The 26,285-nt window shown below is 42.2% G+C and overlaps 1 protein-coding gene and 1 long non-coding RNA gene across 24 annotated transcripts in view; one reads left to right on the top strand and one right to left on the bottom strand.

Annotated features, from left to right (window-relative positions):
• Positions 1-8,039, top strand: part of LOC135106518 (uncharacterized) — a 61,951-nt gene extending 53,912 nt beyond the window's left edge. For all 8 annotated transcript variants that reach the window (XR_010271346.1, XR_010271340.1, XR_010271342.1 and 5 more), the window contains one exon: positions 7,449-8,039. This is a non-coding gene — a long non-coding RNA (uncharacterized LOC135106518). The remainder of the gene's footprint in view (positions 1-7,448) is intronic.
• LOC135106514 (multiple PDZ domain protein-like) overlaps positions 1-26,285 on the bottom strand; it is a 456,199-nt gene that overhangs the window by 297,633 nt on the left and 132,281 nt on the right. For 14 of the 16 annotated variants that reach the window (XM_064015606.1, XM_064015607.1, XM_064015610.1 and 11 more), the window contains 6 exons: positions 23,048-23,293; positions 16,654-17,076; positions 16,158-16,331; positions 15,114-15,281; positions 12,953-13,192; positions 9,904-10,134 (listed from right to left, as the gene is read on the bottom strand). In XM_064015606.1, coding sequence (XP_063871676.1) covers positions 9,904-10,134; positions 12,953-13,192; positions 15,114-15,281; positions 16,158-16,331; positions 16,654-17,076; positions 23,048-23,293 — 1,482 coding nt within the window. The remainder of the gene's footprint in view (positions 1-9,903; positions 10,135-12,952; positions 13,193-15,113; positions 15,282-16,157; positions 16,332-16,653; positions 17,077-23,047; positions 23,294-26,285) is intronic. The other 2 variants (XM_064015612.1, XM_064015616.1) reach the window with 2 other exon arrangements.

Here is a 26,285-nt window from a genome sequence, read left to right as displayed (position 1 = left end):
ATATTTTCCACCGCCTCGAGCACCTAAGAGGCCTAGAGAGAGAGAGAGAGAGAGAGAGAGAGAGAGAGAGAGAGAGAGAGAGAGAGAGAGAGACTTCACCAAAACTTCTCGGTTCCTGCAATTTATACATTTTTGTACCACATTATAACCTATTTCTCTTTTTCGTCCTCCTCCTTCACCTCTTCCTCTTCTTCCTCCTTATGAGGTTGAACATCACTGAGAGTTTGAGGTTGCGGTGAGAAAATGCTGTTATTCAGGAAGCCATATGCGTCTGTCTCTCTCTCTCTCTCTCTCTCTCTCTCTCTCTCTCTCTCTCTCTCTCTCTCTCTCTCTCTCTCTCTCTCTCTCTCTCTCTCTCTCTCTCTCTCTGTTGTGCGTCAGAAGTTATGTTGTATCATATGAGCAACGGATGGCAGAGGAAGAGGAGGAGGAGGAGGAGAACGAGGAGGAGGAGGAGGAGGAGGAGGAGGAGGAGGAGGAGGAGGAGGAGGAGGAGGAGGAGGAGGAGGAGGAGATAAAGGCAGAAAGAGAGATGGTGGGAATAAAGCGAGGAATAATAACAAAGGAGAAACACATTCGACCAAAGATGATGAAAGTGGCAAAAGAAGAAAATAATGGAGAGAGAGAGAGAGAGAGAGAGAGAGAGAGAGAGAGAGAGAGAGAGAGAGAGAGAGAGAGAGAGAGAGAGAGAGAGGAATAAGAATAGACTGAATTAATATTAAAAGCCAGAACAATGAAACTAATGCAAATAAGTGAAATTGGAAGAGTACAAGTAAGGAGGAGGAGGAGGAGGAGGAGGAGGAGGAGGAGGAGGAGGAGGAGGAGGAGGAGGAGGAGGAGGAGGAGGAGGAGGAAGCGTAAGTGGGAGAAGAGGAAGAGAAAAGAGGAAATACCACACACACACTAACTCCAAAGAGAATTGACATTCCTTGTGAGAGAGAGAGAGAGAGAGAGAGAGAGAGAGAGGAGAGAGAGAGAGAGAGAGAGAGAGAGAGAGAGAGGAGAGAGAGAGAGAGAGAGAGAGAGAGTGTGTTGGCATTTCTTACACCGGGATCTAATGACCTTGAGAAGAGAGAGGTGAGGTGAGAAGGGTTGGCATGAATGATTATAATGAAAGTTCTCCTCATTTCCACCTCATTAGTCTTCTTGGGACTAATGAGGCTGAGGGAGCGAGAGAAGACATTGAGTTACTGCTACTACTACTAATACTACTACTACTATCACGTTTCCTTGCGACCAACTATCTCCTATCATCACACAGTTTCAGAACAATACCCCTCCTCCTCTTCCTCCTTCTCCTCCTCCTCCTTCTCTTCCTCTTCCTCCTCCTCTTCCTCTTCTCATATACAATATCCAGGCCAGCCTCTCATAATGGACATGAAACTGAACACACAATCTCTCTCTCTCTCTCTCTCTCTCTCTCTCTCTCTCTCTCTCTCTCTCTCTCTCTCTCTCTCTCTCTCTCTCTCTCTCTCTCTCTCTCTCTCTGGTCGTCATGATTCTCCCGAGATAAAAACTTTGCCCTGCCTCTGAGATGACTTGGCCCCCTCCCTGACAGCAACTAGACACCCACTGCTAGAACTTCGCGCCCCGAGTGAGCACGAGGAAACGATAGAAGGGAAGCCACAGTACGCACCTTCCTCTCTCCATCAGTACGGCGATAGGGAGAGAAGGTGAGAGGGACGCGGCCTAGATGGGAGTGAGGAATATGTCAAGGGAGGGAAGAGAGAAGGGAACGTACGTAGATTGTGATTTAGGTCAAGATTAAGGAAGGTTTTGTATGTGTTTGTATTGTTAATGGTTTGTAGTGGTGTTTGTATTGTATAGTCTGTATTCTGAAATGTTTTGCTCTCTCGCCAAGATTATTTTCGAAGGTTATAGAAGTGATTAGGTGGGTTCTCATGAGTGTTTCGTCCGTCAGTAATGTAGAAATGTTGTTAATCGGTCACTAGAACTGTAAAAATATCATTGAAAATCGTCTAACTGATTGTAGTAGAGGTGCGGTGCTCAAGTTTGCAAATATGGTCGTCTCTCTCTCTCTCTCTCTCTCTCTCTCTCTCTCTCTCTCTCTCTCTCTCTCTCTCTCTCTCTCTCTCTCTCTCTCTCTCCAAACCATGCATACATCCATCCGCTCCTCTCTCACTCCAACCAAACTTCCTGGACAGCTTCCAATACCACAAGTCCTACTCTTTCTCCTGTGCCTTCTCCTTTTCAACCTCTTCCCTCCCACAAGCTCTTCCTGCCTCCCACTAACCTATCTCCCAGCATCTCCCAGTATCAGTTTTCCTATCCGGTCCCTTCATCACGCTCAAAGGTAGAAGCACAAAAAATACATATCCACAAAGCCGCAGAATTCCCACACGCGTACAAAATAATGGAAATTCGAAAGGGATGTATATGAAAAGAATACACACACACACACACACACACACACACACACACACACACACACACACACACACACACGAAAGATCTGCTGGTTGGAAAGAACGAGTCCACGTCCCCATCCTGTCTGGTTTGAGTCCCTACGAATTAGTTAAGTTTCCGTGGAGATGAGAGGACACGTTTTCAAGTCCCTCTGGCGGCGAGTTTCGTAATTAGGAAGAAAGGTTTGCAAATGTCCCCAAAGGAGGATGGAGGACGAGTGTGTCTGGAAAGGTGGACGAAAGAAAACGGAACTGGGGTGGTGAGAGACTAAAAGAAACGCCGGAAGACACGAGAAGAGGGACACGGTGGATAATATAAAAGGAAATGAAATAGGAAGAGAAGAAAAAGAAGCTCCAGGAAATTGAGACTCGGTGTGTGTGTGTGTGTGTGTGTGTGTGTGTGTGTGTGTGTGTGTGTGTGTGTGTGTGTGTGTGTGTGTGTGTGTGTGTGTGTGTTGTTGGGGGGGGGGGGAGAGGAAGAAGAATGTTTAAATGGTAAAAAATGTACCGAATATATATGAGTGAATTAAGGGGAAGTGGATCGTGAGAAAGTGAAATATTAGTCTGAGGAAGTTGAATAGAGAGAGAGAGAGAGAGAGAGAGAGAGAGAGAGAGAGAGAGAGAGAGAGAGAGAGAGAGAGAGAGAGAGAGAGAGAGAAAGAAACAAATTTCCTCTCAACGTGAAATTGGAAAAAAAGATATAATAATAAAGTCAGTAAAGAAAACATAAAAAGTTGTGAAGCTTATAAATAAAAAAACGAAATCAGTTAATGAAAATAATGAATTAAAGATAAGTCTGATATAAAATAAAAAAAAAGGCGAAAACAATAAAATCAGTGAAGAAAAAATGACAAAGAAGCCAATATGATCTTGTGAGGAAAAAGAAAACAAAGAAAATTAATAAAGAAAGAAGAAAAAGAGGAAAAAAAAAATGTTTGCCTTTCTTATCACTCTCCAACACCTCTCCACTTTCCTGCAAGACAACCCTTAAGGGAGGAAGGGAGATGGGAGGAGTGAAGACCTCTCCTCTGCCTCTCTCCCTTCCCTGCTCCCTCCAGCTGTCCCGCCACACACCCACAACCAGCTGCCCTCCGCCACACTCGCCAGGAAACGCCTCTTAACACCTCTATGTCTTTCTCAATGTCGACAACAGCACACGTATTTTTCTTTCCGAAGTTTCCTCCACAACTACGTCGCCCTTTTCCTTTTCCCTCCCCCCCTCTCTCTCTCTCTGCCTCCTTCCCTCCATGTCTTCTTCTCTCATGTGTCACCTCTATGTAATATATCATTCTCTCTCTCTCTCTCTCTCTCTCTCTCTCTCTCTCTCTCTCTCTCTCTCTCTCTCTCTCTCTCTCTCTCTCATTCATCAGCAATGTTCGTAAATAAAACCTTGGATATATCGTTCAATTCCGCTTAAAATGTTTCTATCGTGTACTATTTTTAATTTTTCGTTTTCCTTTCAACACGAAGAGGGGAAATTCGTGTCTGCGTATTTGCTTTGTTATTCTGAAGGAAACGCTGGATTTCCTAACTTTTTTTCTTTTTTTTTTTTTTTGTTCTCCCTTGTTTCGTTTTATGTTTAATTCTTTTGATTGTTTTTTTTTTTTATTTAGCTATGTTCTGAAGCTGCTACATTTTCTGAGCCTCTTTATTTATTCTTGCTTTTCCTGCCGTATTTTATTTAATTTTTATTTTATTTCAATTTGTTTCGTTTCTTAATTCTTGTTTTCCTACTGTAGGTTTTTTTTTCTTTTCATTTCATTTCACTTTCATTTCTCAATTTTTATCTTAGATTTTTTTTCTCTATTATTCCATTTTGTTTCGTTTTTTTTTTTTTTCTTTTTTCAGGTCTCAATGTCTTTATTTCTGGCGTTCCCTTTTCTCGTTCTCTTTTATTATCCCCACGATCACAAATGGCCACACGATACGGAATCGAAGGAGTGGAGGAGTCTGTTTATATTCTCCTCTTTACGAGCTACACACGCACTGGAGGGAAGTGGCTGAAGGTCCTCGCCTCACCACTTCCTCCCTCTCACGTTTCCTTCTCCTCTTCCCCTCCCTCACAGCCTCACTCACAACCAATACTGTTCTTTCAATTCCTTCCTAACTTCTACTCGCACGATCTTTTATTATTCCATCTTGATCTCTACCTTTTCTTCCTCTCCTATTCATGTTTCCTCCTCTTCCTCTCCCTAACAGCCTCACACACAACCAATACTGTTTTTTTTTTTTTTTTCAATTCCTCCTAACTTTTACACGCATGATCTTTTATTATTCCATCTAGATCTCCACCTCTTCTTGCTCTCCCAGTTCCTCCCTCTCACGTTTCTCCCTCCTCTTCTTCTTCTTCACATCCTCATCCCTACCCAATACTGTTTCTTTAATTCTTTCATCTATACCTCGTCTATCTTCACTCGAATACATTTTTTTTCTTTTTGTCTCACTCAATCAACTGTCTTTCCTTTCTTTCCCCGCCATTAACTCACTTCCACGGCTGTTTGTTCTTCCTTTACGTTCCTCCCAGCACGTATACTTCCTGGAATTCTAGTCCACCTGGTGAGAAATTAATCACCAGGTTCTGTCCCTCCTCCTCCCCAGACACCAATAGTTTTCCTTTTTTCTTTTTTTTTTTTAGCTGCCAGGAAGTTTTCTCTCCTTTCCTTTCTTTCTCCCTTGGGTACAATAAGTTTTTCCTTCCTTTCTTCTTCCCAATGGGTCAAGTTTTCTCTTTCTTTTTTACTATTCCTCCAGTCCCGAAGGTTTTCATTCATGGATGCCAAATTTTTTTATCCTTGCTTCCATTCTTTTATCTATTTATTTTTCTCATTAAGTGATATTTTGTCTCTCTTGTGTTTCTTTCTTGGAGGTTCATAAGCTTTCTTTCCAGGTTAAGTCCCAATTACCTTCCTTCTATTACTAGACTAATTATTTTTCCTAATATACTTTTTTTTCTTTTCCTAATATATCTTTCATTTTTTCTTTACTTTTATTACAATCCGTCATCTGCCCACACACTTTCACAACAATACAGCAGATAAGTATGAACAAATATATGAACATCCACGACAAAAAAGGCTCTTAATAGTATAATTTTTCCTTGTTTTATCTCATTTTTACTCAGATATCACTTTTCCTTTCACTTTTAAGCCCTGAATCAATGCCAACATGAACCACTAACAATTCACCGTCAAACAAATCACTCCAATTAGTAAAACATAACATGTCAAAACACTTTCTTAAATGTAACAAATCCGTGTAATCACAAAATATAAAACACGCAACAATATTTTTCTCCACTGATCTCAACAGATTCACATGCAATATTGAAAGCTTTGCAAAAAATAAAAAATAAAAAAAAATAAATAAATAAGAAAAAAAGGAAAAATACATACACAAATACAGCATTTCAGACAGCACTGATATGGAACATTCCCAGTTTAAGTGCCAAAGTCTGAAAGGAACCAAAAATGCAGCAACAAACCTAAGCTCCCCATTGACCCTGAGGCAGAAAAAGGCAAAAAGAGTAATGAAAACTTATCCTCCATCCCAACCCAGCCTCCACGATTCCTCCATTCCCCTTTGATCCCTTCCATAACTCTTTGTTCTCCCCCAGATCCCTTTCCTGCTGCCTAGATCTCCTTTTTACCCCTGAAGCATCTAAGTTACTTCCTGGATGCCATTTATTTCACCTGAATTCCATGTTTCTTTCTTACATTCCTTAGTTGGCCCCTGAACCTCCTTTATCATCCTTGGATCCTTTAATTATCTCCAGAAATCCTTTTACTAGCCATGTTTACTACAGTTACCCGCATGAATTCTGTTTGTTCTTTTAATTTCCCCATTCATTCTTGAAACTTTTCTACTACCCCTGAAGCACTCATGATTTCTCTCTTGATTCCCCTTAGTTATCCCCAATCCTCCCAGTTATACTCCTGGATCCCCTTGTTATCTCTCCAGATCCCTAACTCTCAGCAAAAGCCAATCTGACCTCGTACCGCTGACAAACGGAAATGACATCGCAAACTCCCTTTGTTTTATCCCCAACTTTTGGAATGAAATTAGCTGTCACTTACTACCAAGTCTCCCACCCAGCCTTCCTTCCCTCTTCTCCCTCCTCTCCTCTCCTCCCCACTTTCCTTACATCTCCTTATAACCTCCCAGCAAAAGAATTTTCACATATATTTCACATGAACTCTTAATTTTCTTTGATAAGCTGATGTTGTTATGTATAGATCAAAGATTTACTGGTACACAATAAGTAAATGTCCTATAAAGTTATACCAGCAGTTTTCCTAATGTTGAGAGGTGAAAACATGAATTTACCAGACATGAACCAGGTATGAGATGAGGATGATTGGCAGGTACAACACGAGAAAGCCTCCCTCTGATCACAAGCTTGTTACCACACCACTCTCTGCTCCTCTCCTCTTCCTCCTACCCACCTCTCTTTCATCTCTCCCCTCATCTCCTATCCCCCCCCTCTTCCACCCCCACCAACACTTTCAACACCATCTCTCTCCCCTTGCCATCTTTCCTTTCATCCTCACCTATGTAGGCCTTCTGATTTCACTTGATTGCTGCCTCACAAGTGAATCAAAGGGTGAAAATTGTGCCACACGTTCCCACAAGGCTGTCAATCCCCAAGATTCAATCAATATTCTTGGTAGTAGTTTCAAACACCTAATAATTAAATGTGTTCCATGTTTAACTATACCTGAACACTTCTTTTGAGTTAAATTAAACATTCAACTTTAAAATGAGCTGGCACAGAGAGCAATGCCAATGGGAGTAATGAATTTGAGTTTCTTCAAAAAAGCTACAAAGCACAATTAAGATCTGAAAACATGAAAGCTAAAGAAAAGACATAATTATTTGTTTACTATGAAACCATTACTGGGCAGAAAAAGAAAATACTGAAATTGTTCAGGAGCTCACTGCTGGAAGCAAGCAATGTTGCTTGCATGTTGAAGACAATGCTGTATATTCTAGGGGTATAAATTAACATGATTCCCCCTTTTTCAGATGTGGATGTGGAGTGAGTGACTCATGTATCCCAGCAGCCTCCCTTCCCACCACCACACATCTCAGGAATCTCCAAACATATTCACAAGAACAGTCAACCACAATTCTCCACAAACAAATAAAAAACTGCTGCAAAGGAGTGTTCTGTTCCCCTCTGGCCGGCGGTACCCAGAAGCCAGCCTGTGTCTCACCGGCCTGGGCCTCAAGCCTCGGAGCAACACGCTTTGCACATCCCAGGAATCTCATGTGATTGAAAAATATGTATTTTACAAATTTATTATTCAACAGTATAATGTCAAGCAACAGTTTCGTACAGAGGAGGCTAGCAGATAGAATTTTGATGCAGTGTTGTGTTTTCCTTCCAATTATGACTCCTGTGTATATGTTACATAACCTAGTACACATAATCACTGTTGGGTGTTCCTGAACACAAGACACAGTATGAACAGCTGCCCAGTCTGCCCCTGCAGGCGTGGGCGACACTCGTACACACGTACATAGACTCACTGCAGCCACTAGTCGACTCTCACTCCACCGAGACAAAAACCTTCACATGTAAACAATTTAAATTTAAAGTAAAGAGATACAACTTACCTTATGAATTTACTTTTCCATATAACTGTACGAAAATACCTTTTATAAGTGGATATAACTCTTGCATGAATATAGTAGTATTCTAAACTGAAATGTGAACACACTGTGCAGAAACAATGTTACAGGAGAAAGAGAACAAATGAATGCTAAGAATAACTACAGACAGCAAACATATGGAACAAATCCTACTCATCATTCAATAAGGTTTATAATATGCTGGGAAAGAAATACTTCATTCATCTTGCCCTACAAACATGAAAGAAAAGTTAGTGCTAAAGAATGTAAATTGGACTAACCACACTCTGGGAATTCAAACCTTATTTGCATATCATGTGGCAACAAACTGATGGATGCATCCATTGAACGTAGCATTAGAGACTCAAAGGCAAAAAACAGGTATGATGGTAATAATAATAATAATGATAATCATAATAATAATAATGATAATAATAATAATAATGATAATAATAATAATAATAATAATATAGAGCTATGATAGAACAAATGATGTCCTCAACAAGATATACTATCAAGAACCATGCATGTCATATAAAATTCATTTGATCCTTAGAGTGCATCATATATATACAAGTGCAAGCAAGTGTGCAATGCTGAATGGTCAGATGTTTGAACTTTGGGTTCCCATGGACTCCCATTGCGTGAACTGCATATCACGGCCTACAACTCACTGGCTAAGGAAGCAAATGGCAATAAGACATCCTACATCACACATTTGCCTCAACAACAACAGACACACATCAGCCGTAGCACCTTGAGCAGCTGTGGGGCGCGGGGCCACTTACAGTACCTTGAAGGGTCATCCTTGGTATCACAACTCATCCATGTTTCCACTCAGTGGCTCCTGTGATACATGAGGAAGCAAGTCCAATGCTAACCAGTCTAGAGAGGAAGCAGGTAATGCACTCCTTACACAGACAAGGAAGAATGCTTGACAAGCAAGCAACAACAACAACAATACAAAACTGTTCCAGATATGAAGCAAACAAGTCTGTAATCCACCAATTGGCATAGTTGGAGCAATACTTAAGATCACACCAGCTTTAAGAAAGGTGTCATAATATACAATAGTACACCTAGATGGCAAAGCAAACTCAAACTAAAAGTCAGAAATATATGGTAGAAACTAGATCTTTTCAGATACGCACCAGAGAAACAAACCTAGACAGCCACTTGTATATTAAGAAGCAAAAGCAATCTATAATTTCATCATTAAAATATACTCTCCAATGCTAAAACAACAGCTGGCATGTAAAACATAATCAAAGCTAACCAAACCTTCCGAAGAATGTCTTCACGGCTCCCTCTGTGAGAGACAACCAAGAGAGACAGTCAGACCATGGAAACCTCACTGACAATGATATGTCAAGAAGACTCTAGACACGCAGACATGATGATTAACAGACCATCTCTGGGGTGACCCACAATAGACAAAGTAATGGAAATACACCAATCCCTTCTACCAAGTGTATTCCACATTACTTTGTTGCATTCACTGAGTCAGTTCTTGATTATACTGTTATGAAAACCTATATTTTTTGTTCACTACTTTAGTTACACACCATATCTCAAATAACTCCAATTGTTGCAGAAAAGAGCTGCATATAGTGAATGGCTACACTTGAAAAGCTAGAGATTAAAGTCATACATCATTCAGAGTTCAAGAAGTAAGGAGTATGCATCAAGAATCAACTCAGCACATCACAAGGACCATGCCCTAAAAGCTCTCAGATTTCACGAGAGCAGAGCTGCTGGGAGATGATCCGAGCAGCCCGGCGTTGTCAGGCACACCTTGCAAGTTGGTGCCGTCATTACCGTCTACATGATCTGGGATCTCACTCACCTGGCCAGTCGACTCCAACACACTGATGGGCTTGGCGACGGCAATAGACACAGTTCCCTTGGGGGCTCCCTTGAGGGCTGCCACTGCTTGATCCAGAGTTGCATTTTCCAGGTTGGTGCCATTGACGGCCACCAGGCGGTCCCCGGGGATGAGCCGACCGTCCTTTTCAGCCACGCCTCCCGGCACCAGTGAGCGGATCACAATGACAGTCTCCTGGGGGTTCAATGGGTCCTGGTGGGTCAGAGAAACAAAGGGAATTAATCTCAAGGCAGATAGGGCAGATACAGCAAAGTATTCAATCAGAATACTTTCTTTCAAGCACAGAGTACAAGGCTTCAATGTGATCTTTACAATTTTCCTGCCTTCACAATCCTGACAATGCTGCTCCTTCCTTGTGAGTTCTATGCTCACTGTCTTAAAATGTCAAACCAAAGTAAATTTTGTGCTGCTGTTCATAATGTTTTGAATATTTTGGGGAAGATGTTTATGCTGGAATGAGAGAGATAGCAGTGACTTAGACAGATGGGGTGGTGCCATGATGTGCTCAGGGCCCCATAGACATTAAAACCACAGATCAGGTTCTGTTCAATTCAATTCTAACTCCAGTCTCAGCGTTACCCACAGATATTCAGTTTTATTTCAGTTCTCTTGAGACATGACAGTGTGTGGGCATGGTCTCTCTACTCAGCGATGAGGATATAGACTGTGCCTTGGAGCCATTGCTGTGACATATATTGGAGAAGAACTAGAGAAATCCAAGTGAAAAAAAAAAGAAAAGAAAAATCATGGGTCAAAGAGTGGCTAAAAAGAAATTAATTGCTCATGATTGCCTGAAACTTGATCCTGACTTCATAGATTCTGCAATTTTCTTAAGTTATTTCAGGAAGCAACTCCTGAAACTTGATCCTGACTTCATAGATTCTGCAATTTTCTTAAGTTATTTCAGGAAGCAACTCCTGAGGTTCTTTATTTTGTTATCAATACAGACTGGAGAGCCCACTGCATCCTTTTCTTGTAATTCCTCTAATAAAATGTCATGTGCTGCATTCCTTTTACTTTTGCAACTATAATCTTCACTCTTCATCTTCCATAGACAAGGTTGCTCTTTATAAAGTTCAATGAAATTGGCCCAAAAACTCCTTATCTGCAGATGTCGCCATCATCTTCACGCTATGAATGTTGCCTCAGAACTGAAGTAGATTGTATGACGGTGCCATAGACATTCAGACTTCTGGCTGCCTAAACTGAAACGGAAGCCAGGAACCTGGTGGTGACAGGTTCCGATCAGGCTGCTGACTCCTCCCACTTTTAGTTGTACGATCACTCCATGCATGGTGAAATTTGCTTATGATTCCAGCAGCTGGATCCGACAGTCATAATGTCTATGGGGCCTTTTAGTGGTGTGTTGCTGGATATCACACAGGGAGAGGCCATGCCATGCTGATGTAAAACTGAACACATATTCCATGTAATGAATGTACAGTTTATTCTACTCCAACGAGATCATTTTCTTCTGCAAGGCCTTGACGTTAGACAAATATCATGATTGAAAGACTCTTCAAACCCATTATTCCTTTCTGCACAAGCACCCAAAGCTACCTTTTTCAGTCCATTATTGGTAAAGTTTTCATTACAAAAATACAGTGTGGATGGTTCACTCTTTTATCTTGAAGGCTCTCCTTATCAGTCTTCACTGTGAGTATTTACTCACTTGTGACACTCGCTGAACTAGTGAACTAGTCATTAATTCATGTTATTTAAAACAAGGACTCAATATGCATGATTCTGTGAAAAGACTCAATCTGAGTGAGTGACTTGTTAGCCTTACTTTACTATTACTCACGAGTGAACCAGCGAGAGGTAGTAGCAGGTGGGCAAGTGTTTTAAAAGTGAAAACTCACATCTTCTTGGTTGCACAACAGACTTTTCTTCAGCATATTTAGGCCACATTAGTAGACAAAAATCACATTTGGAAATTCAAATTAGAGAAAGACTGAATGTATATGCAGGCCACTGTTGTCAGCAACAGTTATGTATGTATGTAAAGTCAGGTGCAATTTGCTCTTCTGTGACTTGTCTATTTTGAGGATGCTTATACACAGTACACAATATGAACACCAGCTGAAGTGGCAAAAGAAAACACTGAAAGTGTCCTTTCTTGTATGAAGATAAGTTTAGCAAGAGTGAGTGATTATGAGGTCAGTGTATGAAGAATAACACTTTAGGAAGATCAGATAATACAAAACTGGGCAAGGAAGTTACAAAAACGCTAAGTGAAATGACAATGCAGGGCTAGACAATATGAAACGTGGTATGTATGGTAACAGCAGGTGATGACTTATGTCAGGTGTTGTCAGCTAATGAATGAGACTGGACATGTGAGTTAAAGAAAAACATCCAGTGACAGTGGTGTCACTCAGTTATTATTCTCTAGATTACACAACAAGCAGCTCTGAATGATGAGTATCTTGACATCCTTGGTTGAATGCACAGAATATTAAGATATGAACATAACACTCAACTTTATCTTCCTGTTTGTGCCTTTGTGCACTAGCCAATAAGTGATCTTGATTTACTTTATTTAGTATTTAGCTCAATGCTGCATTTCATTTGCAAAAGCTGAATACAGTCCCTTACTGCATGTATTTCAGTATAATGTTATCACTTGTAAAGATACATTACAATAACCATTCTGTAAGTGTAGCTAATGAGCCATGCCACTGAGTAACTGGCAATCTATTGGAATGGTGTCAACATCTACATATAGTATATGCAGGCTTTTTTGTGTGGGTTTCATAGTGACCAATGTTTTATTTTCTATCCAATGACTGAGAGAATTGAGCACTGTCACACTGAATTTAAGTTTCTATTAACAAATGACAATGAAAGCAAGTAACAAAATTTATTTCTAAGACCCACAAAACATATGTTTGGGAGACATTTACCTTCATGAATGGAGTTGCCACTTACTCAGTGATACAGGCTATTGTTGTAAGGGCATCAGTCACATGGCTTTCTGAAAAAGATATTCAGCAATATTCAGACTCACCTGATAGTCCAGAATGGAGAAGCCCAGGCCTCTATCACCCTTGGTGAGCTCAATCACTTGGCACTCAGAGCTCCACATGGCCAGGCCAGTAAGGGGCTCCAGGCTGCGGCTCTTCATCCTGTTGAAGGAGTTGTCATTGGTGGCTGCAGTTGCTGAGGAAGCCAGCGAGCCATCGGATTTGGCCTTCACCAATCGTTCTGAACCAGGAATGAGGTTCTGAAGGGATCCACCCAGGATGTTCTGAAAAATAAGGCAACTTATGAATAACATTGGTTTCAGAATTATCTAAACAGTTTCATAAAAAGAAAAAGTCTTGTTTCTCTGGAATATAAATATATCTTAAGAAACTCAGTTTTACATAAGAGGACTACATTGATCTATGATCAGGTTCTGACTCCTAGCTAAACAACTCTCATAGCTGTCCCCAATATCAATGAAATCTCTATGTAAAATATAATATTATGTAATAGGACTATATATCTGAAGTTTTGTAGTATAAACAATTTGTTGATATCACTGCACATCTTAGATCTCAACAACTGGAGTGTTTTAGACAACAACCACAGGAAAGAATTTTAAAGACTTTGCACACACCATCACTGTCTCTTGTAGCATGGTGCAAACAAATAGAGTATTTTGATGCTTGTGAGGTGGATTTAGGGATTTGTATGGGGTTCATTGCGTCCTTACAATGTCCAACCTATCTGGTGCTGCCACTGCTTCAGCCAAATAATCACAGGTGTGCAACACAGGTTCACCACATGTTTTCCAAAGCTCCAAATCTAATGCCATCTTCACAGTCTGTCATCAGTCTTCTTTGTCTCTTATGCTTACAGTAATTTCAAGGGAGAGGACACAGCTGGAAGGTCACAGGGTTTGGTTACAATTAGTTTTGAAATGTCTTCCACTGTCATGGGGCCAAGAGACTAATGCACAGCTGTTAATGGAAATATGGGGTATTCCAGGCAGAATGAGGCTCTCTTGTTAGAGATTTCATTGATATTTACCTGCTTCCTTCACCTTAAAACACTGCTCCCTATTATGGTCCCGAGCTTCCTATGCATTCGGAAGGAGATAAAGAAAAACGGAAACCTGAAACTAGTTTTACCACCAATATTTGTTTCCATCTGGCTGAAGCTGCAGAAGTGACTCTTTCTAAGGGTGCTATTACAGACATGTCATACACAGCCCCTCAAAGATTTTCACATTTACAGCAAGGCCACGGTGCATCCCAGATGATGTGTGTGTTTCATTATTGTGCATGACTTAGACTCATTATAAGGGATAACCAAAATGTACATCTTGGGGTATGTTTCCTTGTATACAACTTAATATGAGAACTCCTTTCTGAAGTAAAGCAGCCAACTACTGTGATACAGTAATAGCTTAGCTGACTAAGATTTGGCATCTACATTTTTCATTGTTACTGTTAGATGCTTATCTGAGCCTCTCACAATTACTGCAGTGCAAAGTAAATAGTCATTCCAGTACAATGACTTCACCATTCCACCAGCTGGACATTACAGTGTCTATATACACAATCTACATACTATTTCATCCCCTCATGTTCACCAATGAACGTGACACTCCATTGTATCTACCTACAACTACAAGCACGTTTAAGTAAATGTATGGAAATACGGCTTGTGTAATTCAAAAACTGTATCATTACATTTGCCTTTTAAAATACTTCCTTTACTTCTTGCTGCCATTACTGTAAGCTTCCTTACTTGTGTAATACTTAGTAGTATAAAAATTAATCAATTGCTACATTCATAACTCACCTACTGAAGTATTTAGAAGTAAAATAATATGAAAGTTATGTTTTTCCTAAAGAAAATAACCTACATATATACATTAATTAAATCACATGATTATAGAGAAAATAAAGGACATGAAGTTGAAATGAATAAAAAAAAAAACATTTCCTCTTAATTCTCATGAGACTTCCTTCTAGTTGAATAAATAAATAAATAAACAAACAATTCATCTCAATTCTCATGTAGTTGGAGAAAAAATAAACAAACATTTTCTATAATTCCTTTTCTAGCCAGTGTAAAAAAATCCTCTTAAATCTCCTGTGACCTTCCCTCCACCTCATCACACTGAATGGCAACAGAACACAGTGGCAGCACATGAGGAAGAGTAATGCCCTGCGTACCCGTGCAGCAAAGGTGTCCCTGTCAGCTGTGGGGGCGTCGATGGGGTGCAGGGGCGGTGGGGCTCCGGGGGCACGGCGGCCACACACGAGGCGCACGTAGCGGGGCAGCTCCTTCAGGATGCCCACCACCTCCACATGGTTCAGCCCCAGCAGCTTCTGGCCGTTCACCTGATGAAGGAAGAGATGGGAGTCAAACACATGGGGTAAAAATACATGTAAATTTTCATGTTAGGGGTAAAAATATGTGGGGATTTTCATGTTGGTGGTAAAAACACATGGGGATTTTCATGTTAGAAGTAAAAACATGGGGATTTTAATGTTAAAGTAAAAATAAATAGGGACTCTTGAGGTGAAAACTGTCAACACAACATCAAGGCATCTGTGTCCCTTATTGTTTGGGATTATTGCATTAATATGACATTGATTTCTATGGAACTAATATACAGTAGAGACTCCAAATATATCACTGAAACATACTCTTGTGCAATTCAAATTTTAGAATACTTTTTGGTAGTGCGTCATACAGCAAGCTCCTCATGTCACAATTAAGGTTCCTTATTTAAAGCATATTAATGAAGGCTTTCGATTAACTCTCAAGGAAAAAATGAGCAAATTCGCTTTCATTCCTGGTAAATAAAACTTTCACCACAAAACACTATAATATGTAAAATTAAATAAAAACAAAAGTACATAGTGAAAAAAAATTGTATCCCTTCCCTGAGTCCATGTTCAGAGGAAGGAAAAGAAAATGTAACAATAAAAACATATGCATCCTTTTTGAATTAATCTTTAGGGGAAAGGAAAGAAACAACATAGTAATAAAAACACACACTTTTTTTTTTGAGTTAATCTTTACGGAAAACAAAAGAAAATAACAATGACAAATATAACAACAATAATAACAATAATAATAATAATAATAATAATAAAAATAATAATAATAATAATAATAATAATAATAATAATAATAATAATAATAACATGCATACATTTTCAATCCATAACTAGAAGAAGTAAAAGAAGAAATAATAAATTTAGTCTCACCTCCAGCAGCTCATCACCACTGCAAAGGCGGTTGTTCTTGCCCACGGGTCCGTCAGGGAGGATGGAGCGGATGTAGTGATGGGGGCGCACCTCCCGGCCCCCTTCCACGTCCACGGTTCCCTCAAGGCTGATGCCCAGACCCCCACCCTCCTCAAACTTACTGAGCTGAGCAACCTGGAAGAAAACGGGTGAATGTCAATATTTTCTTGTGCTTTCTTGGTATTGTTCCTGTGTATTCCTTTCTACACGACGGCAGAGATAAATTTTAAGTTCAATATTACGATTTATCATTAGGTCATAATATAATTGCAACGAAGAACTGTCTTTTCCTTTTCATTATTTATATATAACACTGACACGAGTCAAAATACAAAATTACAATGAATGCCGTAATGATGTTGTAAATTATCTATCAGGAGGCAGAGAAGTAGAAGTGTGCGGCAAAGAAAGACACTCAAGAGAGCATTCCGCCCCGCTACACCCTGCCAGTACTCACCACGATATCAAACTCTGGCCCGACGATTCTTGACCACTTGCGCTGGATGGCACTCTCGACGGAGGGCCGAAGATCCCCCGAGTAGTTGGTATCAATCATCAACTCAATGTCTTCAAGGCGAACATCGGAACTAATGCCGGAGGACAATGGAGGGACATCAGATGAGAGTTGAGGGATGGCGGATGATAGCTGAGGCACATTGGTGGTGGTCGCGTAGGAGGAAGCGATACCAGCGGGCAGCCCGGCAGACTGCAAGGGCTGGCTGGAGATGGAGGGGAAGGTAGGCACATCGGCAATGATTGTTGATGAGGAGGTAGGTGGGGAGAGTGCTGGGTTGATGGCCTCCAGGACCGACTCCTCTTCGCCCCTCTCCAGTTCTCCGAGGGCGGAGCAGATCGCCTCGCTGCTCGGAAGATCTCCAAGCTGTCGGGAGAGAAGACACAGATAAATAACCCTTCAGTCCATCGTCCTGCATTCCCACAGACAGGTAATACACAAAATGCACGGTAATATTTCCACTGCTTCCCTCACACGTGTGCAAGGTAAGATGCGGTGAACAGGTGTTTTCCATTCCACACAAAATGGTGCGTGTTTGTCTATACACGTGTCGGGCAGATGGTCACACAGAGGCCTGCTTCAGGGTGCTCACAGACAGCGTGTGCAGGGAGTAAGGATACGATACGACACAAAACTTGCCATTCCAGACATGTAGTGTGGCCCGAACCAGCAAGATTTACAGACATTAAGAGGGATCCGATGCTCAGATGGGATAGTGCACCTTGACACACACACACACACACACACACACACACACACACACACACACACACACACACACACACATAATAACAGTGACGGGTCGTGTTGCATGCATTCGTATTTGTAGTCATTATGATCCGCGGCATGTAATAACACGAAACGCAATCATGAGTGGTCAGGTTCATTTATACAACTACAGTGAATATACAACACAAAATATCACTGAAAATAATTCAAATTTTAGTACTCGGTGTCGTGCTTGGTCTGAAATAATAAAATAAAAAATGCGGATTTGTACTCACCCTTATTAAATGTTCTTCCACTTGAATCCACGTTAAATATTAAATAAACCCACTGGACAATATGATCCTCGCGTAACGAAAGGAATCCTAACCTCTATCACAAACACATAATTATAATCAGAAACGATACAGGCCTCAAGAGATCTGTCGGTAGCGGCCACAACACGCTGTACTTAAAACCACCACAGAGAAACGGGAAAACACACGGCATAGCAAGTCCACAGCAGAAAAGAGCGAGTCATTCTTTGGATCGTGAGTGCCCTGGGGAAATAGGTAGTGGACTCTGCCGTGTTGGTTCAGATGGGTGGCGGGGCAATGACTCGACTTGCTGCCCTAAACTAATCAAAATCCTTGAATCCAGAACCGCAATACATGTTGATCCCCACACTCCGAGTCAGGCGCCGGAAACTCAGTAATTATTCCGTAGCCGTCAAGTAAATAATAAATGATGGTCAGAAGCCTCGAAGAACTTCCTCGTAAGACCTTTTTAAGTTTTCATCCACCATTCATGAACATAATCTCCTTAAAAGCACAGTTTCTGATGAGCATCGCCCCCTTCTATTCCACGTACGCTTCTGAAATGTTAAATGAGGGCATCGAAATTTATTAGAGTGCTCGCGTTGTCTAATCAATCGTGTGGTTATCGCCATTATCGCCAGCTGCGGAGGGGCGGCGTCCGTGTTTACGAGACGCGTTCCAGGGAGATGGCTGGCGGGAAGCACTCACCAGACTGCCGCTGTTCTTACTGCCTGTTCACCGTCACTTGTCTTCAGGTGGCAGTAAGTTTTATGCTTTATGTACTAGGACGTCTGAGCAAATGCAAGAAAGGTATGTCACTTGTTAAACGATATTAAAGAAAATTCTATGACTTGTCCTTAGTTGGTGGTAAATTTTATTCTTTATGTGCTAAGCAGTCTCGGCAAATGTATGAAAATGAGAGAGAGAGAGAGAGAGAGAGAGAGAGAGAGAGAGAGAGAGAGAGAGAGAGAGAGAGAGAGAGAGAGAGAGAGAGAGAAGAATCAGTGACTTGTCCTCAGTTTGAAGTCACTTTTATACTTGATGTAATACCAAACAGTCTCGGCAAATGCACGAAATTGAGAAAAAAATAAAATAAAAAAGAGAGCCAGCTCAATATGCCGCTTGCAAAAAAGACAACTAAAGAAAGAGAATAAAAAAGTCAGCCAATTTAGATTCGGAGGAGCCTCGATGCTCCTCTTTCGAATCAACAAGTAACGGAAGAACAGCATCATTTTAGCTACCTTGGAGTGAAGCAGGACAAAGGAGTTTTAATTAAATCACGCCAATCAATCACGAAGTCCAATAACGCACAAGTTCAGGATTTATTTCATTTTGCTCTTCTGTTGATGCGTCGAGAAATCTGAAGTTGACAGATGGGGGAAAAAATAGGGCAAGCGGAGAGAGCCAATATTTAATTTCTCTTTGTCTCTTTGATACTTTTAAAACTGGCTTCACTGAGCTTACGTCTGCATTAGCCGAACCAGTTCTTTCGCAGTTAGGGTCGTGCGTAACAACTGAGCCGTTCACAAGCCGGGATAAAGCGAACATCTAAGCTAGTGGACTGAACACTCGCTGCAGTTCTGCGTTCACTCCCCGGCGAGAAGTGAGCAAACTTGTGAGAACATAACACTGTATTACCGCTCAAAGCTTTTCCAACTTGAGCCAATGGGTGGAGGAGGAGGAGAGTATTCGAGTATTCACTTAGCAAATTAAAGACAAGTGCACTGATTAAAACTAAATATCTCACAAAAAAAAAAAAAAAAATCACGGAATAAAACGACTGAAAGAAAAAGCAGTATAGGGAAAGGTAGGTAGGCATTTGAATATTCACAAACCAAACGGGAGGAAAATATCAAATATTTACAAACCAAAAAGGGAAGAAAAAAACACGAATATTCACAAATCAAACGGGAGGAAACTACTTAACACAAATCAAACATTCCCATAAAAAAAAAAAAACCTGAATGTAAATCCTCAAATTGACGGAAAACAACAGAGGAACCGGAACAAACTCGCTGCCTAAATAAATAATGAAAAGAAAAAAAAAAAGGAAAGAAAAAAAAACCGAACCGAAACCAGAAGTACAATTGCACACATGCGGCTGCCACTCGAGATAATCCTCCACTCCCTGATGGCAATGGGCGCCGCTGAGCAGACAGGGGAATCAAGCAGATGGAACAATGACTTCTAATGTTTCCTGAAGCCACCTGAGGCTCTCCCGCCGAGACTTCCACTAATGACGTCCCACTTGAGGCTCTCCCTAGTTTCCTCCCAATTAAAGAAGTGGATAGAGTAGATGGAGTGGGCGTGGCGGCTAAATGAGTGCGTGGAAAGGGCGTGGGGGATTGAAATGAGTGGGAGGAGAGGCCGTGGGGACTAAAGGGATTGGTGGGAAGATGTGGTGGCTGAAGTAATGAAAAGAAAGAAAAAAAGACGAACTATAACAGGGAGAGGGGATAATGTAAAGGCGAGAGAGAAGGCTGCAGTAGACGATGAAGACGTGGTATTGTGAGTGGGGACTAAGGTCATGAGTGGGAAACGAATGATGGCTTAGACAACAACAGAAAAGGAAGTGACTTGGGAAATGAGTAAGAATGGGGATGTTAAAGCATCAAGAAGGCGTGGAAGATGTTACCTTCTGTTCTCTCCCCCAGCCTGTTAACGATGGGGAGTTTGTTACAAGACACGCCACTAGAGGGAGGAATGACAGGAGCATCGTGAGGCGAGATAACGGTGGAGGAACAAACAGATCCTCAGTGGCAGTGCTTGTGGTGGCCATGATGCTGGGAGAGGTGATGGCAATGTGCTTATAGAAAGAGAAACGTGAGAAAATGATGCAGTGATGGATAAAAAGTCTAACTACTGTGAATTGGTTAAACTTGTGCTTGTTTTTATTACAGATATAGTGGGAGGAACACACACACACACATACATACACACACAGACAGACACACACACGTTCTTGATCGATAAATAGTGCATCAAACTTTGTAATAATATGAGGAGCGAAAACGTTATTGCTCTCACGTATTTGCAAAGTTCCAACAGCTTTCGTTCGCTGATCATCTATATATATCGATATTCAGCCTGTAATCTCACCAAAAGTTTTAATACTCTCTCTCTCTCTCTCTCTCTCTCTCTCTTGACCTCCCCTCACCCGCCGTGACCTCTGACCTGACACGTGACCCGGATGTTTTCATGGTGTGCTTTATTTCCCCTTAAAGGTCTTTGTGTTTTTACCAAGTGTTCGTGAACGTGATAATAATTACTACCCAAATGTGTGTGGACAGTACGCCCATCCACTCCACCTGTCCTTGTCCTTGTTGTTGTTGTTGTTGTTGTTGTTGTTGTTGTTGTTGTAGCTGCTAAAGTGAGATGATTCACTTGTGTTGTTGTGTCGTTAATTAGTTGTTTGTTTAATCTGTTGTGATGATGACGCGTTTTGTATATTTAAAAACAAACTAAACAATTATCATTACTATTACTGCTGTCATTATTATATTTGTTATGATCATTACTATCGCCATTGGTATAAGCATCACCATTACCTGCCCCATCACCATCACCATTATCACACATTATCGTCATTATCATCTATTTGATTACTATTACACGCACAAAAATAACTATAATTACACATAAATATCACTGATTACTCTCTCTCTCTCTCTCTCTCTCTCTCTCTCTCTCTCTCTCTCTCTCTCCCTCTCTCTCTCTCTCTCATTATCTATCTACCTATTTATCTACCTGTCCATCTATGTATGTATGTATGCATGTATGTATCTATCTATCTCTATTAAAAATACTAACACAAGACTTACTGCAACTTGTAACTTTCGTACATAATCCAAATCACTTTCATCTAAACCAACACATTACATTATTAGCTCCACGGATTAACTTATAATATAGATGGTAAAAAAATAACCAATGTCCCACCCTGACCCACTAGAGAACTCACGCTATTGGTTACTGGTGCAGAAGGACGAATGTGATTGGTGCTCTTGACTGAGAAGGGGCGGGGCTTGTCAATCAGGTTAATATTATGAGCTTTACATACTGATAATGACCTCTATGGCGTGTCTTCCATTACAGGTAAGGTTTTTTTTTTTTTTTTTTTTTTTTTTTTGGTGAATCTGTGAGACTGAACAGAAAACGTGATCAGGGGAGTATTTCATAGGAAGGACTCGCAAGTTCTCCTTCGGCTCAAGATAATTGGTAAAGTTTGGGTGTAAAAATCTAGGTTCTGACGTGCGTACAGGTGAGGGAAGGTAAATAATGTGCGCGTGTGATTATCAGTGGCTTCATTAGTGCTACTGCAGTTCATAGTCTTATCATTATTATTATTATTATTATTATTATTATTATTATTATTATTATTATTATTATTATTGTGCCACATATTATATATTGTATGTATGTATTTAATCATGCACACGTCTAAGTAGCCGTGTGCAAGATGAAATACATATATATACAATAGATAATTATATGGTACAGTATATTATCATCATCATTATTATTATTATTATTATTATTATTATTATTATTATTATTATTATTATTATCATTATTATGATGATGAGGAGGAAGCCATTCAAGTAGATGAACTACATATCAAGGTAATCCAATACCATGGCTTACGTAATTCACCACCACAACCACCACAACCACCGCCACCACCACTACCACTACCACCCTACCACAACTACTGCAATACCCCACCAACATCACTACCACCACCACCATCTATGTAGAACGAACACCATCATCAATCACCATCACCACCACCACCACGTCCTGCCGGTACGTAGTTGGTCTCCCTCGGCGTCTGTTTTACGCTTATTGATCTAATTTAGTTTGCGCAACAAGCTGCCGACGTCGGAGCGGCCCGCGGCGAGAGGTAGGCCGGCAGCAACACCACACAGCGAGGGATTACACCTGAACACACATGCGGATTCGAAGTGTATTGATGGAGCACAGTGCAGAGATTATGCCACACACACACACACACACACACACACACACACACACACACACACACACACACACACACACACACACACGGACAGGTGCAGAATCAAGGCTCTCTGTATACTGAGGGTACAGGCCGCTGCAGGTGTGAGGCTTTAGGTGCTGGTTATCCCGTACAGGAACACACGAGACGGTGCTGAGTGCTGAGTGCTGGGGAGTGGGTACAGGTGTGGATACAGGTGTGGGTACAGGTGACAGGGCAAGGTGGGAGCACAGACAGGCGGGGCTGCGGTGCTGATCAAGGACGGGTGTGTGGGCGAGGGCTAGGGCAGGATACACACACGAGAGGGTCGCTGCGGGCGGGGGCGGCGAGGCTCCGGCTGTGGGGGTGTACAGGAGTCGCTGCGGCTCACTTGGTTTACGCTGTGCTGGGCGACACCACCACCACCACCGCCGCCGCCAGGAGGAGGAGCGACAAGGACAGGAACAAGGCTGGTCGGCCGTTGGGCGCCTCCGATATTGGCCTGGCGGGTGACGGCAGTTCGCAGGGAGCCGCGGGACCTGTGCTTCAGGCTGCCTCTGCCCACCTGTCGTGCGTCACACCAGGGCGGGTTGGTTACTCACACCTTCTCACCCTCACTGTGCCGCCTCACACACGCACACACACTCACCCTTGCCCGTGTGCACATGAGGACTAGACACACGATCACACATGACTCACCACCATGTACACTCTTTGGTTGCACGCGTATCACCACAGGAATGACACGCGGGGACACATTGCATGGCTAAAACCTGAAACAAATGCATCAATTACCAGGAAACGATAGAAACAACGCACACGAAAAGCTGCTGCAGCGATGTCTGCTTGTACAAACAACAAGTAAAACACAGTGAAACAATATGAAGCAACACTCTGGTCTGGCAACACTTTTCCCACTCCCTGCCTCCCTCCCTCACCTCGCCTCGCCAACACACCAGCCGGCCAGAGTTGTCACGCGCCGCACATATTATTACGACCCTTTTTTATTAACGCATCATTCCAAAACAACATGACATCAAAGCCTCTCATTCCCTATCGCCTGAAATTCCCCTCACCACTCGCACACTCGCCAAGCCGCTACCTGCCCTCCACCAGCCACAACACACCCCAACTGCTGCAGAAAAGTAACAACAACAAACCTTACGGGAGCATTATGACTCGCTCCCTCCGGATAATCGCTGTCACTCCGGTGATGACCTCGCTTAACCGGACACTCGGGTTCAGAAGTGGCTCTCGCTCCGCCGGACACTTTCGGAGCGAGTCATTTTCTCGGCAAATTTTGTCATCAGGATCGCTCATTTCCCACCAGCGGCCTTTGCGGGGACCGGGCGAGCGCTAATGACCGAGTTTCCAATGAAAGCACAATAACCTCGTTTGATGACAGTCTCTTGCTGCCTGCTCTCTCTCTCTCTCTCTCTCTCTCTCTCTCTCTCTCTCTCTCTCTCTCTCTCTCTCTCTCTCTCTCTCTCAGTGCCTGTTATGTATTTCGATATTGTTTCATTTTGCATATTTTATCTTAGTTTATCATTCTCTTCAATAATTATATCAAGGGATGCTGACGAGTATTTTCTTTTCAATGTGCGGCGCCACATGACCCTGTTATTGCTTCGCCTTAAATCAATCAACCCATTCTCTCTCTCTCTCTCTCTCTCTCTCTCTCTCTCTCTCTCTCTCTCTCTCTCTCTCTCTCTCTCTCTCTCTCTCTCTCTCTCTCTGATTTCCCACGTGACTCTTCTCTACCTTTCTCAACCTCGACCTCCTCTGACAGCTTCCCTTACATTTCCCCTCAGGTGCCTTCCCTTCCTCACGCTCAGGCTTCACCACCCACTCTCTTTCCCCTCATTCCCTGGAACTAGCCTCTCCCTCTTTTCCCCCACGCCTCAGTGACCTCTGCTGAACCTGTCTGACCTTTCCTCCCTCCTTGTGACTCGCGTTGACAAGAGGCACCAAAGTTTCTCTCTCATCTTCACTTTCGAGGTAGTATTTCTCCAATCAGTAAAATGTTGTGAAGGTGAGGAGGGGGAGGGAGAGGGGGAGAGCGGAGGTAGGAGACTATTGCACAAAGGGAAGTGTCTGGCCTCATATCACGCGGTGGGTGAGAAAGTTTATTTATATTTGCCTCTCAAAAGTTAGATTGGAGGGCACGGTTCACGTCCCAGGGATGCAAAATAAAAATAAAAAGGGGGAAAAAAAAGGAATGCGAGTTTCAATAGACGTATACAAAGTTAGAACGTTCAATAAATATCGTCAGGTTGGGGTCGCCCGCTCGAGTGATGGGATGGGAAAAAATTATTCCCACCTTCAGTGTCTGTCTATCTGTCTGTCTGTCTGTCAGGTGGTATAATGGTGACGCCTTGGGGATAAATGTTGGTTATAATTTAGGCCTAAGTGCAGGGTTTCATAGCTCGATGTAAAAGATTTCATTAACCTGAGTGCGGTTTAAAGCAGCAGGAAAGATCGAGGTGAGGGGAAAACACATGCACCGACACACACACACACACACACACACACACACACACACACACACACACACACACACACACACACACACACAATCAGCCACCAACTAATTAATCAGAGCTCTCATGGGCCACTAACTTTCCATCGGCCTTTAAGAATTCTGTCAAACAAAAAAAGATGAGGAAAAAATTAAGGCTACCTAGACACTGCCTGACGTGTCATTTGTCACTGTCTGTGTGTGTGTGTGTGTGTGTGTGTGTGTGTGTGTGTGTGTGTGTGTGTGTGTGTGTGTGTGTGTGTGTGTGTGTGTGTGTGTGTGTGTGTGTGTGTGTGTGTGTGTGTGTGTGTGTGTGTGTGTGTGTGTGTGTGTGTTTCCAGGAGTTTAACAATTACTTTACACAGATTTTTAGAACATTGCCTCACCTCTCTCTCTCTCTCTCTCTCTCTCTCTCTCTCTCTCTCTCTCTCTCTCTCTCTCTCTCTCTCTCTCTCTCTCTCTCTCTCTCTCTCTCTCTCTCTCTCTCACAATCACACCTGCAATAATAGAACACACCCCCACCACCACCACCACCACCGCCGCCGCCGCCACACACACACACACACACACACACACACACACACACACACACACACACACACACACACACACAACAAAAGTAATAACACACAGACACACGAGAGCAGCGAGGAGTGGAGAGGCAGACAGAGTTGCACGTTTCCGGGAGTGCCATTTAGTGCCAATAACACAACCTGACGGGCATGAGAGGTCGAGAGATGATCCGCTTATCCGTGACCGTCACCTCGTAGGCCTTGACTCAACTCACTACCCGCCCTGAGAAGCCAGTCAATACCTGCTGACAGATCAATCGCGCGGCCAGACACTTCGCACATTCAGGTACAATTCAATTTACACGTCCCAGCGACCGAATTACACGCACAAGGTCACAAGAGAGCAGCGTCCCGGTATTAAATGCTCCAGTTAACACTCAAATTAGAGCACCAGTTTAAAGGGAGGAGGAGATAGAGAGAAGAATATAGTCTCAATGATAAGCTGTTTTCAAGAGGCGTCTTCCCCC

This window comes from Scylla paramamosain, chromosome 13, assembly GCF_035594125.1.
Source record: "Scylla paramamosain isolate STU-SP2022 chromosome 13, ASM3559412v1, whole genome shotgun sequence".
Taxonomy (NCBI): domain Eukaryota; kingdom Metazoa; phylum Arthropoda; class Malacostraca; order Decapoda; family Portunidae; genus Scylla; species Scylla paramamosain.
The sequence above is the reverse complement of the archived record's forward strand: the minus strand, read 5'-3'. Positions and strand labels throughout refer to the sequence as shown.